Source organism: Bolinopsis microptera, chromosome 8, assembly GCF_026151205.1.
Source record: "Bolinopsis microptera isolate Bmic1 chromosome 8, MBARI_Bmic_1.0, whole genome shotgun sequence".
Classification (NCBI taxonomy): domain Eukaryota; kingdom Metazoa; phylum Ctenophora; class Tentaculata; order Lobata; family Bolinopsidae; genus Bolinopsis; species Bolinopsis microptera.
In genome coordinates, this window is record NC_087079.1 from 1 (window position 1) to 15407 (window position 15407).

General features: G+C 38.1%; 1 protein-coding gene and 1 long non-coding RNA gene across 5 annotated transcripts; both read right to left on the reverse strand.

Annotated features, from left to right (window-relative positions):
* Window positions 1-7: 7 nt before the first annotated feature.
* Window positions 8-3221, reverse strand: LOC134819446 (pre-mRNA-splicing regulator WTAP-like). Of its 4 annotated transcripts, none has more exons than XM_063829399.1 (7): window positions 2930-3221; window positions 2556-2735; window positions 2178-2354; window positions 1932-2033; window positions 1506-1574; window positions 1304-1340; window positions 207-296 (listed from the first exon to the last, which is right to left on the reverse strand). In XM_063829399.1, the coding sequence occupies exons 1-6, from the start codon at window positions 3212-3214 to the stop codon at window positions 1308-1310; spliced, it is 846 nt and encodes a 281-aa protein (XP_063685469.1). In that variant the 5' UTR covers window positions 3215-3221; the 3' UTR covers window positions 207-296; window positions 1304-1307. The 4 variants fall into 4 exon arrangements, with proteins under 4 accessions (XP_063685468.1, XP_063685467.1, XP_063685469.1 ...); XM_063829401.1 differs by having other exon boundaries at window positions 219-293; XM_063829398.1 differs by lacking the exon at window positions 1304-1340 and having other exon boundaries at window positions 8-293.
* Window positions 3222-8686: 5465 nt separating this feature from the next.
* On the reverse strand, window positions 8687-9181 carry LOC134819967 (uncharacterized). Its single transcript, XR_010160826.1, has 2 exons — window positions 9128-9181; window positions 8687-8939 (listed from the first exon to the last, which is right to left on the reverse strand). It is a non-coding gene; the product is annotated as an uncharacterized LOC134819967 (long non-coding RNA).
* Between the last annotated feature and the right edge of the window lie 6226 nt (window positions 9182-15407).

Here is a 15407-nt window from a genome sequence, read left to right on the forward strand (position 1 = left end):
GGTTCAAGGAAAATAGTTTATAATTCTTCATGTCTATGTGGAACGTAATCATAAAAATGTTTAATTAAAAAATAAGAAAATATAACAAGTTCCACAGATGGTACCCACTCATTTTTGATAAGACCATTTCAAAATTATACATATTATAAACATTGAAGATTATATCAGTTCTCATCGTTTTGGCTCTTATCCTTGTGTTTATTCCTCTTACTTTCCTTGCCTGACTTACTTCTCACCTTATCTTTCTTCTTTTTAACGACTTCTTCCTCGTCTTCTGACCGTTTCCTCTTATCCTGCTGTCAAATACCTTGATTAAGTTTTCTCTCATATAATGCCAAATTTCCTAATCGGGTCCAACTAGGAAGGGGCATTTGCCAAGGAAGTTAGTCTACCCATTTTAAACTATTAGTATCATTACTAATAGTTAGAAACGCAGGGGCAATGTTAAAGCACTATTGTGATTGCAATATGTGTGATGAAAATAATTACGTTAAGTTCTGATTATATTGGATACTAGAACTGAAATATATCTTGATGTTCAGTTCAACAAGACGTTCAGGACATTTTGATATTTCATTCGAGAATAACCTGCCCTTTTCTAGAGACTTATAAGTTTGGTTACATATCATAACCATGCTACATGTACCTATTACATGTACCCATTACACGACTGAGGTCTTATCTAGTCCCTGCTGAACCCGAATCAAAAGTTTAATATCACTTCTTTGAATTTTTCAAATCTGATGATATATATTATGGTTTAGATCAGTAATTCAACAGTCGAGGACAAACGTAAAACAGTTTGAAAGAGCAATCAATGGTTCTTGTTTCAGTGATTAAAGCAAATATTGAAAAAGAAAGGGCGCAGTAATAAAAAGGAATTTAAACAAACGATACTAAGCTGAAATCATGAAGTTATTTTTAAAATAGCGAGTAATGATAATTCTTAATGGATTTTTAAGCTCCTGAGCAGTCTAGGACTAGATCCTGAAGGTTTTATGATTAAGCAATATATGCGTCTCTATCAGCAGCAAATTTAGAGTATTCTATGCTTTACTGATAGTGCACTTCAATGTCTGCAGTATGACCTCTTCATTTTGCATTTAAAAATAATAACTTCATTAACGTTATTCAGTAATCAGTTAATATGCCAAGTGCCATTTACACCATTAAGATTATGTCATGGTTAAAACTAGTGTGAAGCAAATGTTAGACATTATGGCAAACATAAATTCTACTAAATCATCAATTGCTGCAAGAAATGGGTTCAGGCAAGGTTTTGAAACAGCAAGCTTCAACTTACTTAACTAAAATTTTAGTGATCGTGGGTACTTTTTAACCTGAGTTTAAACAAATTACAAATTACAGTAAGACGTTTTGCAGTTATAATAAAAGTTGGGCATCGATAAAATATGTAAGTAATAAGTAGGCTAAAATGAAAGGACCAGGTTACAGAACTAATATAAAAACAAAACTGGACTTTTAACGTTTTATCTAATCCTTACCTTCTCATCATCGTCGTACTTTTCTGATTTTATTTTAGATGACGATTCTGCTTCATCCCTTCTTTTATCCTAAAACAAGCTAGTTATTTTCAACAATTAAAATGACGAGAGGTAAAAGAAGGAGAGCGGTTTTTTGAGGCCGAAATTTATGCAACATAGATCATTTGAAAACTTCAGCCAGCCACTATCAATTGCAATAAACTGTTTCACGTAAATATACTTTTTTTTATTAAATACTTTTCAAATTTTACTGATTACAGAAATGGAGAAATTAAATTAAATAATACGAACTGATGATACACCATCTGTAAAATTTGATGGGCAACCAAACACGGAAGCTCATCGCAAGCGATGACCGCAATTACATGGACCCATAAATGGAAAAGCCTAAAACAAAAATAATTAAAAGTAAATTTGAAAATTCACCTCATAATTTTTTTCTAGCTTTTCATTTGCTGTCTTCAACTTGTCTTGTGTGTATTTAAGTTGCTGTTGTAGATGCAATATAGTTGCCTGCATGCCTTCGACCTGTGAAAATGTAACATTAAAATGTATAATGCAAATTGTAGTGTAAAAATTCAATAAGAGCACAAAACTATGAAATGGTACAAATCTTGAAATAAAAACACTTTTTCTGTGAGTTAACTAAAATATCCACATATTAAGACTCACTTCCTCATCTAGCTGAAGAACAAATCCAGTCATTTCATCCAAATTCTTCTGCATTTCTTCATTTGCACTCTTTTGCAGAGACAGTTCAGCTTGAAGCTGAGCTACACGACCCTGTGATAACTGACGTCCCAACTCTTCGTTCTCGTCAATCAACATTCTGCATTTCCCCATCAGTTTCTGAAATAAAAAACTAGTTAGGAAAAACTTTAGATTCAATGAGAGACTTACCATTTACCAAGAATGATACTATAAACATCTGGCTTTGGTTGCCAAATCAGAACATACATAAGAATAATATGAGTAGGATGATATTTTGTTTCTCTATTTTCATGATGACCATAGTCGAAAAATAGTATGAATAAATAGATAAGAACTAACCTTTCCTGTCACACTGTCAGCAGTAAAAGACCAGGCATTGAGTTCTTCTTCTGCTTTTGCTAGCTTACCCTGGAGTTCCTTTATTTGAGATTGCATCTTCTGGAAAAGCAAATTTACACAAGGATCCAATAGGGTTGTCCGCAAGTTACTTGTTGAAGGAGCCAGAGAACATTTCAGTTCCTGAAATTTGCATTTGATTAAAAATTGTAGATTGAGTAGATAAGTTTTGTTATTAAATGTTTCAAAAATTGCAACCAAATGCAGATGAAATCTAAAGAAATATATAAGAACATACATGACATCTTGTAATTATTTCATGAACTTTGAAGACTTCTTTTATAATATAGATACATTTTGAGACTATAGAGCATTACCTGAATTTGGTTTATCATATCTTGGGCCTCCTGTTCTTTGCTTGCAAGTCTCATAATCAAAATATTTTCTCTTCTGGTTGAATCTTGATTCTGCGAATCTAACTTTGATTTAGATTGGTCCTTCAGTTGATCTAACTTATCCTCTAAGAAATCGATATATTTGTCCTGTTGACGCCACTTTTCAGCTATCTTCTCTGCTTTAAATTTTTGCAGATGCCTCTCTTCCAACCTAATCCTCTGCAAATCTGTATCTAATGAACTAGTTTCATTAGTAGCTGATGCCATTTTTGAGCCTGCTAATGAGAATATTGTAGATTAGTTTTTTCAGAGATATTCATGCATAGGTGACCTAATGAGTTGAACGTCAATGTGATTTGAAAATATGCATAGCATAGGACAGTTTTAAGTTATGATCTATTATCAATCGAACTATCAACAACATACTAAGACTTTCATTTAGTGCAGTAGCCTAAAATTTGAGCTACAAGACACATTTAGGGATATACAGTCTTTGTTATCCAGCAACGTGTTGTACGGCAGGCTATGTTTTAAGAAACAGTTGTTACTATTCCCAATCAAGAATCAAGAATCCAAGCCACATTTCCATTGAGTGTGATTTTACAAGAACACTATGTATGGGTGTTAATTATTAATCAACAAGTAATATAGTACTATGTATAGTGTATACAGTCCGCCTTAGGGGAGCATTCATCAATGCGTAAAAAAAATATTTGGGGTACTTTTGGGGGCAGTAAAAATATTTGCAGGGGCGGCACACAGGTGCGTCTCGCCACTGTATACAGTACAATACAATCTAGAATGTAGATGTACTAAAGGGTATCCTAAGAAGATTATTGATCTTTTGGCAGGACCCCTCCTCATTTAACCATCAATAATGGTTCCAATGGCAGCTATTGATGGTGTTCAGGCGTCTGTGGACGCCCTAAAATTATTATCTGATGGCTGGTGCTTTTGTCGGTGAGAGGTTTGCAGGGAGCGAATGCAAGGGGATTTTGTTTTCCTTAATGCACGCGGCGCTCTTTTTGAGCTTCTCGAATTACGTGAGAGGAGCAAGCAATAGACTAGCAATCTAGGTAAGACTTAACTGAAATTAAGGTTGGCGATAATTTTGAGCTGAGCAAAATATTTTATTATGAACCAATGACCAACAAAAGTAGTTGTCAGTTGCGAAAAGCATTACTTGATGCACGGCACAGCCCATTCATGCATTTATGCATCGCGCTAAAAAATTAAAACATTTGGGCAAACAATTTAGCTAGCGCGGATTCAATTTCGAATGCGAGAAGCTTGAAAAAAGTGCCGCGTATTTGGCATTGTATGCGCGCGTGCCAGGCCCATGAAGTAAATTTCAAAACATCCCTATGACATAGGGTTAAAAGACAATTTATATTTCTACATTGACTTCTTTCAGACTTCATGGGTTTTAAATATACATTTTAATTACTTTTCAAAGAGAATGCAACAAATAAAATACTGGTAACCGTTTTGCTCTATCCAAGGAGGTGTTCTAGCAAATGTGTGGGCGAAATTGCGATTATGTCGCTTTATGTCGCGCGAGGTTTATTTCTCAGAATTGTGGGTATGTCGCTTTTATTTGGATCCATAAAATAAAGAAAAGTTACTTGCGTGCGCGTATTTTTATATAGATTATAGCGTTACATATTGTAAATCTGCTGAGCCTCTAGTAGCACGGCGGCTAAGGCGGCTTATGTTATTGAGCTCATCCCGGTTCGAACCTCAGAGGTCATTTTTTAGCATTTATGAGAAAATACTACAATATAATCAAGGTACGATGTTGGATACCTGAGTTCTATATCTTTCGATAGCAACTCCATCTATGTATCTGCTTAGCTGTTTTAAAAACAGTAGGTCATCAAATGTTTCCACCCCTGATCTGCCCATGCCTCCTTTTAATATAGGGTCACCCGCACCATGTGAAATGGACCAAGAACAGCTTCTCCTAGATGCACAGAAGCATGCAAGTGTAGACGACCCTAAGTCCAAGCACATTCTGTCGTATGTCCCAGAATTTGTAGATGAAAAATTGAACTCTGAGCTTTCAGTTTTCTTAGACCAACAGAAGGAAGCCTTTGATAGTAACTCCGAAAATGGACATGGGGTTGTGAGCTTTGGCGAACCTTATCAGTACCCGGGGGCTAAAGCTGAAAAACCGACATCAACAGAATTTCCTGAGGTTCTTAATAAGCTTGTCTCCAAGATAAAGGAAGGATGTCCTAGTTCAGCAATCAATCAGTGCTTGATAAATCGGTACACTGATGGGAACAGCTTTCTTCCTAAGCACTCTGATAACGAGCAATCACTGGTCCATGATAGTTCCATATTTACAGTATCCTTAGGTGGTGATTGCTCTGTAAAATTCACAAAAAAGGATCAGCTTGAAGGAGAGGTCGTAGAGACAATAGAGGGACGTAGTCTCTATGTCATGAGCAAACAGTCCCAGTTTCTTTGGGACCACCGAATTGATAAAAGCACAGAAAAGAGGGACTTAAGATACAGTATTACCTTCCGCTACGTAAGCAGGAGCATCAATGCGACCTTGATTGTCGGTGATTCAAACACCCGGTTCCTCAAATTTGGGGCTGGAAAAGGAACATTTGGACACAAGCTGCCTGGGAAAAGAATCGAATGTTTCACAATAGATCAGTTAGACCCTGTTCTTTGTGTTGGATACAAGAACGTTGTAGTACACTGTGGTATAAATAATATCAAGAGGGGAGGGGGTGATGTTAAACATTGGGCTAATGAGCTGATGAAGAAGCTCAAGAATATTTGTGATATGTGTCCATATTCTAAAGTTATTGTCTCACCCATCCTTCCAACTAGGTCCTCCTGGCTGAATGACAGAGCCATGGAGTTTAATAGTTTATTATTTGGGTACTGTAATACTAATACTAGAATAGGCACTTTAGATTTTGATAGTTTTGTTGATGAGGAGGGTCTACTGGACAAGCAGTTTTGTAGATACAAGAAGCCGGATGACCCAATCCACCTGGGGTCAAGCGGTATCTTTAAACTCTCCCGGGCAATTGCACATAAGATCCTAGGTAGCCCCGTTGATGGGAGGTTGTTCAGTGATGTTACCAAGGCCCAAAAAAGATTTTCCCCACGTTCTCGTAGATCCGTAGTTATGTCATGATAGCCAAACTAATATGCGAAATTTGCTGCTGCTGCAATAGACCTGTGCGTGCTGGACATCCATTCATAACTTGTCAGATGTGTGACAAAATAATGCACAAAAAATGCAAAACTGATGATAACATAGTCAAATTTCGAGATGCAACATACTGCAAAATATGCACTGATGCCAATGATATCGTTCGGTATAACCCTTTCTACCAAGCTCCCCACTTTGCAAACAATGGCCTCATTGATGATGAGCCAGTTAATTATATTGAATCTATCTACAATAGCTCAAAGATTCTTGAAAATTGCAAAACATTCTCAATAACAGAGTTGAATGCCACCATCCTACCTAAAAATTCAGCTAAATATTTGTCCAAATTATTTCTAAATATTGATGGAAATGCATCAAACTTCGACAACTTTGCAGTTGAATTGTCTTGTATCGACCACAAATTCTCTGTTATCGGCCTTGCAGAAACAAACACTAATCCCGAAAATGGAACTCTGTATCAGCTTAACGGATACTCCTCCTGTTACCAATCACGCTACTTTTGCCAAGAGAAAAACCAGTTCAAGGGTAAAGGGTCAGGAGTGTGTCTTTACCTACACGATTCCCTTAACTTTAACAAAATCACTGACTTATCTCTCTGTAATGAACACATAGAATCACTGTTTGTATCTATCACTAGCTTGCAAGATCCAACTGTCGTAGGGGTTATATACCGTCCCCCAAACGCATCACTTGAGATGTTCAACAAAGCGTATGAATGTATTCTCTCAAAACTGAATGGCAAAAAAGTATATATTCTTGGTGATTTCAATGTTAACATTTTGAACGACCCATCTCCATCAGAGGACAAATTCCAAGAAATAATATTCAACAACGGCTTCATACCAACCATATCAGTACCAACTCACCAAATGCCTGGCTGTTCCAGGACCTGTATTGACAATATCCATACCAATGTCGTAGATCAATCCCTTATTTCTGGTGTGATATCTGACAAGATCTCCCACCATCACCCTATATTCACTCTTATTGAACTTTCCCCTGACTCTGTGCCAACACCTGATTCATCAGACAAAATTACTATACACTACGACTATAGTAATGCTAACTTAGAGAAGCTCTGTCTTGAAATAGAAAACGATATAGATAGGTTCCACCACAGCTGTAACACATTTGACTCTTTCGTGCAGTTATTTCAAGAAAAGATAGATTTGTCTTGCAAACTTCTAACTCCTAGAACCACTAAACGTAACAGCATAACCAACCCTTGGATCACCCAGGGCCTCATTAACTCCATCGACAAGAAAGCTAGGTTGTATTTCGAATGGAAGAAGACTTGTACATTAAAACTACCTGATGGGGATCCAAACAAGCACATCTACTACAAGGAATTCGACAAGTTTCTCAAGAGCTCAATAAAGATGGCAAAGGCCATGTGCTATACTCAAAAATTCGAGAAGTACAGCATGAACTCAAAAAAGACTTGGGAAATTATAAATGAACTCCGTGGCAAAAATTTGTCTAGATGTAAGGACGATTTTGTCATAGATGGCCAGAGAGTTACTTGCAGACGAATAATTGCTAACAAATTCTGTGAATATTTTACATCTCTTGCAAGTAATCTCAATAAAAATGTACTGTCAAACAATAGTATTTCTCTGGAACCAGTAGAATCATTTGCTCAGTTTATGTCTAATTCGGTATCTGACTCCATATACCTGGAAGAAACTAATGAAGAAGAAATTATAGAGGTGATCCGAGACTTTCAAAATGGTAAGGCAAGTGACATACCTATAGTTGTTGTAAAAAAACCGGCCAAGCTCATTGCTGGTACCTTGGCTAGGCTTTACAACACATGTATACAAAGTGGTACATTCCCAAGTATTTTTAAAACTGGTAAAGTTATTCCTATTTACAAGAAAGACAATAAAGAATGCATTGAAAATTATCGGCCTGTATCAATATTACCTTTATTTGGAAAGATCTTCGAGAAGGTCATTTATAAACGCCTCTATAATTTCTTCACATCTAAAGGTGTACTAACAGACTCACAGTTTGGATTTAGAAAAGGCCATTCTACCACCCATGCTCTACACAAATCTATAGACTCCGTTACTAAGTCTCTGGCAAGCAATAAACATGTCCTAGGGATATTCATTGACTTGAGCAAAGCCTTCGACACCCTTGATCACGATATTCTTTTATGCAAATTAAATTCCTACGGTATTAGGGGCACAGCACTTACCTTACTAAAAAGCTATTTGACTAACAGAAAGCAGTATGTTATGTATAACGATGTACCATCAGAAACAATGGACGTGAAATTTGGAGTACCGCAAGGGTCAATTCTAGGGCCGTTACTCTTCCTATTGTATATGAACGATATAGTAAACTGCTTTTCAGACAGTGAGGTGAAATTTGTACTTTATGCTGATGACACTAATATCTTCATATCAGGACCATCTAGAGAAGCAACATACAAAAAAGCCAACTTAGTACTTAAACATGTCTCGATTTACATGAAATGTAATCTACTTCATATCAACATGTCCAAATGCTGCTACATACATTTTAAACCTGCCTCTGAATATGATGACACCTGTGCACGGACCAGACCATTTGCTATCCTGCTAGATGAATCTAGATCAATATTCATCAATGGTAAGGTTATTACTAAAGTCAAGGATACCAAATTCTTAGGTGTTGTTATAGATAGTAAGCTAAACTGGATTGCCCACATGCACTACATCCGTAAAAAACTGAGATCTATGACTGGTGCAATCTGCAGAATTCGGCACTCGATACCTTCTGAACTATATTTGAAAATATATAATGCTCTTTTTGAATCACATCTCAGTTATGGTATAAGTGTTTGGGGTGTTGTCCTCAAAGAACGGTCCAATGATAGTCTTTTCATCACACAGAAGCACTGTATAAGGATCCTTTTTGGCGACCTTGACTCATATTTAGATAAACAATCAACATGTGCACGTACTAGACCATACGGTATGCAAAAACTAGACCATAAACACTTTGAAAAGGAGCATACAAAACCCATTTTTAATAGATTAAAAATTCTTACGACTCAAAACTTGTACAAATATCACTGTATTTTAGAATTCTCTAAGATTATCAAGTACCACTGCCCATACTCCCTTTATGAGGCTATCAACATTTCAAACCGTGCAACGAGTCTAATGGTTATTCTCCTAAATAAATCAAACACCTTTTTGTTTAATGCAGCCAAGCTTTGGAACACTGTTCATAGAAAAATTTTAACTTCAAGCAATTGCTTAGAAACGTCCATTAGCTTGATAAAACTGAGAACCAAAGCACTATTAATACAAGCACAGGCAGCTGACTTAAAAGATACTTGGACTCCAAACAATTTCAAATTGCAGTAATCAAATCTAATTGCAGCGGCACACACTTACTATTACTATCATGATTGTACTATAGACAGAAAATCTTTCAAATCGATTTTGGGCGCTTTTTAACCATTTGTTGTAATGTTTTTAGATAAGTTAAACATCTAAATTTATAAAAATTTTTATCGGAATGAATTAATTGATATTTAATAATTTATTCGGTAGGTTTATCTGATATTGATATTGATTATATTGATATTGTTATTCACAAGAGTATTATACCCAACAATGACCGGCGAACTGATAGCTACTTCAGAAGCAATGAAACTACGATCTTCTAAATAAAATGAGTCATAGTACTTTCAGCCGGAGCCATCATAAGTGACATAAATCTAAAAGATAGTATGGTTAGTTTCTAAATATAAACTCAAACTCTGAAAAGGAAACTGCTGTGATAAATGAAACATCAATAAATGGACCAAGTATATTTTAAAATAATTTATGGAGAGCCCCTCGGACAAAATAAAAATTAATTATGCAGTAAAGGAATGTACTATTCATTCCTGAGGGGCGAAGGGACTTTAAGGCATGTATATATCGGTGCTCCTTTACATCTAAACTACTAGGACTTGAATTTTCTAGAATACACACTGAAACACTATTGTTAAAATTTTCCTTCTGAGACAATCCATGCTCTATATGGAGGTGGAGTCCTACACAGTTTGAGTCATCATCCGTGTCAACCTTTTGCCCACTGATGATCTTGTAGAATGCTCTTCTGTGTTCGCCAAACCTTACCCGTAGCATTCTGGTGGATTTGCCCACGTATGGTTTCTCACACAGTTTACATCTGATCAAATATATGATGTTGTAAGTGATGCATGTACCTGGTGCTGGTTTTACCCGTTTCCCATTGATGCTGATTTGTGTAGCACTATCAATAGACTCACACGTTGCGCAGTTCTTCTTTCTACACGGTTTTGTTTGACCGTGCTTATTCCCCAGAGCTATGTCTTTCACCTTAACCAACCGGCTTTTGAGGTTGCTTCCTGTTTTCTTGACAAACTGGAAGAACTTTTTGCCATTCTTCTTTTCTTCAAGGGTGTTACTCTGTTGTTTTGAGTCACTCAGGTTACAAAAACTTCTGGTCTTCTTTAAGTTCTCCTCATACTTAATCACTGTGGTGACGATATCAGAGTCACTTCCGTAGGTTGAGACAACCCTTATTGGCAGGATCTCTGGCTTCAGTGTGTTGTCCTTGGGAGGTCTTCGTTCAAGGTTTCTTTCTGAGTTGAGAACTTTTTTGCTGATGTTGTTCACCATTTTTGAGGGATATGCAGCTGCCTTGAATGCTTGGCTTAATTCACTCAATCTGGTTTCCAGTCGTTCTTGCGAGTTGATTATTCTTCTGAGCCTGATGCACTGGCTGTAAACTATTCCACTATAAATGTGGTTTGGATGTGCACTGCTAAAGTGTAGATAGCTTCTTGAATCTGTTTCCTTGACATGAAGGTCAGTTTGTAAGTTTCCCTCAGGGTCGAAACAAAACTCGATATCAAGAAAAGCCACAGGTGTGCCAACTTCCTTCCATTGGGATTCATCAATGAGTAGCCCATATTCTTTCAAGGATTTGTTTACATCGGAAATCCATTGGTCAAATTTCCTTTCAGTGCTGTAGAAGAAACCTGCACCATCGTCAATGTAACGTCTTACAGTCCTAACTCTCTTCATCATGTCAGTGTTACTGTAAACGCATTTGTTCATTACATAAAATACAGTTATGTTGGCCAACTGCACACACAGACTTCCACCTGTAGGCACTCCGTTCTTTTGGACGTACCACTTGTCTTCAAAGCATCCAATAGAGGATCTTAGGCTGATATCAACGAGGTCGACCAGCCAATCACAGAGTGCTGGTGTCCAGTCTGGTCTGGTGGTATTCATTGCGTGATGAACGGCTTCCTTGACAAGTTCAGGGTTTAATGAATCGTAGAGACCTTTGAAGGTGTTATTATTGAACGAAGCTAACTCTAGACATAGTTAATACTACTTCTTTTAAGAAAGGGACTTGGAGTATAAACGACCAAGTTTGCATAAATTTCTATCCAACCAAGAACTCAGGAGGCAAAGGTGGGTGCGTAAACTTTTGGTCTGCACTCTCCGATCCTGTATCACCCTGGATTCTTCTCGACGTATCTTTGTAAAAGTTATATACCTTCTAGTCAATCTCTTGCTACTCCAAGTCCCCTAAGATATCTGATCTAAAGTTCGTGCTAGTTATATATATATGAAATATATTTTTGTGTGCTTTAATTGATACTAAATAAAATTGTTGTTTTCTTGAAATTGTTGTTTTCTTAGCTTCCATCACTGATCCTGGTACTTGAGATTCCAGGTGTGGCTTTAAACAATGTTTTAAGGGCCCAACACTCAGCTCACTCAGTTGATGGTAGAACAGTGGGTCTTTGTGCGATGTTGTAGCAGGGACTCCACTTCTTGTTTTCTCTTGCTAACCAGATTGCATAGGAACATCTGAGAGCAACCAAAGCCGCCTCTTGGAACACTGCTTTCTTTACTCTCTTTGTAACACCAAAGTAGTTTAGTAGGGCTGGTAAGGTATGATGCCAGAAGCCTCTACACCCAACCTCTACCGTAAAAAGCTGAGCTTTCCACCCACTGCCATGCAGCCCAGGAATAAGCTCTCTGTTGTAACGTGCTTGTTTACGTTCTACTTGGTCACTAAAGTTACTCTCGTCACCAACTGTCAACTCTACTAATATGACCACCTTTCCTTTATCAGACCAGACTACAATATCGGGACGTTCTGCAGTTCCGTAGATGTGCTGGGGGAACTGTGCTGGGAGGTCATCTTCGTCCCAGATAATCTGCCAATCTTGGTCTTTCTCAAAAGGGCTCTCTCTTTTCATCTTCGTCTTCGGTTTTTGGTAACAGCTGCTAGATGACTTGAAGCCTGTCCAGTCCTGAACTTCAAGTTTAAAATCTTTGTTGTTGAACTTCTCGATTTGATCCAGTAGGGATTTCGCAATGACCCGCAGCACGTTGTCATGCCTCCAATTGTATCGTTTGTTGTTCAGCGAGAAGTTGCAAGCTACCAAAATGTGCTTAATGTTGCAGTGTCTCCATCCGCAAAGTGGACAGTGTCCTGTGTCAGCATAGTTCCACAGGCTCATGTTTGCTGGAGTATTTGCAACGTCATGGGTTGCATTGAGGTGGAACTTAAGAAGAGCAGGGCTCATCTTGTAGTTGTAAATAAGGTTGTTCCAACCTAGGTCTAGCTGCATGGTGTTTTCCCATGTTAAGAATTGTCCTTGAACTCCCTTGTCTACCAGTGTCAACAGGATATCCTGCTCTGAGATGTGGGATAACAGTTCTTTCAGTTTTTCCTTTTCACTGGCTACACTCCTCTTGGATCCCAAGCCCATCCTGCCTTGCACTGTTACCCCTACTAACTCTCTGAAGTAGAGATCTCTTTCTCTAGCACTCAGCTCATTAGTGTAACCCCACCGACTGCTCCCTTCTTGTTTCTTGGCCCTGTGCTCGTAGACCTCCTTAACTTTAGGATCCTTGCTACAATTATCAGCAGAGCACCTTAGTAATACACTATCAGATAAATTATACTGTTCGGACTTCAGCTAGAGAAGACTTGCCTTCAAGAATTTGTCCGGAGAAGGCCTCGTTCACTCTGGAACATGTCAAATGGTAAACGGAGTTATCTGTTAATGGTTTTTTTGTTGTTTATGGTTAGAATTTAGAATGGAATCAATTTGATGAGGATCCAGACCTGCGTCCTGCTAGGATTAATAAGTCAGTTCTACAGTTGAAGAGGTCACTTTTTCAAACTTTGAATGGCGAAATTGGCTCGGAACTTCATTCCTAGATTCATCACTGTACGGCCAGGTAGCGCAGTTGGTTAGAACGCCTGTCTTACAATCGTTAGGTTGCGAGTTCGAAACCCACTGACTGCCTGGTCGTGGGGTGAGCGTCGTCGACGTTCAGTTAAGGATCATGAGTGGTCTATGCAGCCCCCCGGTCTACTCAGCCGAATACTCGAGAAATCGGGTGTGAGGGTTAAATGAGGAGCTGCACATTGCAGCAAAGTCTCGGACGAAGAAAGTATGGTACACACTACCTTAACCGTCACTGGCCAAAAAGATCCTTCGGCTTCCTGTAATTGGCTGGTTGCACTTGTGTAACATTGTGGCTGTTGGAATACACCGAAGTAAAATAAGTGTCTAGATAAAAAAAAGTTAGTAACTACGGTGTACCATGAAACCAGTTATAGAACTGTATAGAAAGACCGATCCACCGGCAATAAATGAACCACATACTATATACCGACTCAATTTGAGTAAAAGTATAACCATCTTAAAAGGTTTGAGTCGAACATTTTTTTGTGTCTGCAAAAATATATACAAGGAATACAAGGAATAAAAAGAATATAAATCACCCATTTTCCCAATTGTGCCCCTTTATCGTCCTGACGATATAATACAGGGGGAGCCGCGCACTTCGTGCACGGCGGGTCATACAACGTATGACAACTCCAGACAGTATTGATTATCTATGTAAACCCGCGCACGCACCTACCTTTTTGCAATATTTAGGATCAAATTTGTTTGATTCACGATGTCAATCCTTCGCAGCTCGGTGAGGCACAGTGGTGCATCTCGCCGATCTACCGAAGAAGCATTATTTGATGCGCGCGCGACCCAGTAGTGCATCGCGACCCAGTAGTGCATCGCGCTACAACAAATTTGTGTTTATAACCATAGTTTTGAAAAGCGACATACCCACATTTTTAGAAGAAAACATCTACTGCTCTATCCAGAGCCCTTGCGCTTGCAGTAGCGCGCGCCCGCCTTAATTGTGAAACAAGCGCGTCCGCAGTGGCGCGAAAGCACATGGTTAGGTGAAGTAACCGTTATGTTATTTTATTTTTCATTAAAATACAATAGCATGGGCACGGCCATGGCGTGATTAAATTTTTAAATGATTTTATAAGATTTCCCGCTTAATTTTGTGGTTTTATGTTAATTTAATAATAATAAAGCAAAGTTTAAAATTAAACAAGTTATACATTTATTTTATACGTATCGCGCGTTTTTGTTAATTATTATGTAAATTAAATGTTGGCTATTCAAATTTATTTCAAATGATTATACTTTAACACACAAAAACTGATCAATTTAATTTCATCGTTTTATCATTATTTCAAAAATAGTACAACGCATATTGCACATAAATTAAACCAAAGGGTACGTTTTTTGTGTGGCGCGCAACTAATATTTAAAATAAGATTATCAAAATTGATATCAAATCGAGCGCTAATAAGTTGTTCAATGTACGCGGCACTTTTGAATCTGGAATATATTTACTCGTATCATGTTCAATGGTTAAATTAGTTTTGTGAGTCACTGAACTGATCGAGCACGTTACATCCATTTGGTTAAAAACTGTTTTGTTGTTCGTTTATCCCTGGAATGAGGTCGAAGGCGTCTGGCTTGTCTGCTTTGATGTGTTGTTGTTGTTGTTGTTGTATGATAAATGCAACTACATTACTGCAGTTGCCCTGTCTGGACTGCGCTAGTAGTCGGGGACTAACTAGGTAAGAGTCACAGCATACAGGTCCCGGTATCCATTGCAGGAAAGTGATCATGTCAAGGGTTGGTTGCACCAGCGCTTGTGTGAGACGGGGAGCAGAGCTCACTCCGAAACAGGGACTGACATAGTTGTTATCCTCCACAAGACACTAAACCTCACATTCTTCAATGGAAATGCAGGAATTTATATCGCGTAGGGGTTTCGTTAGCCCTAGGCATCCTCCATCACCATACCACACAGAATTGCGAGCCCAGAGCACACTATTTAAACCCGAGGGTACGCGTGCGATTGTGCGATACAGCTAAGAGGGATA

Excerpts from the sequence above, each read along its gene's own strand:
- LOC134819446 (XM_063829397.1), bottom strand. The coding sequence starts at position 3,214 with ATGGCATCAGCTACTAATGAAACTAGTTCATTAGATACAGATTTGCAG. Across the intron at positions 2,355-2,555 it reads CTGACAGTGTGACAGGAAAG|AAACTGATGGGGAAATGCAG; the intron begins GTTAGTTCTTAT and ends TTTTTATTTCAG. Across the intron at positions 2,034-2,177 it reads TTCTTCAGCTAGATGAGGAA|GTCGAAGGCATGCAGGCAAC; the intron begins GTGAGTCTTAAT and ends ACATTTTCACAG.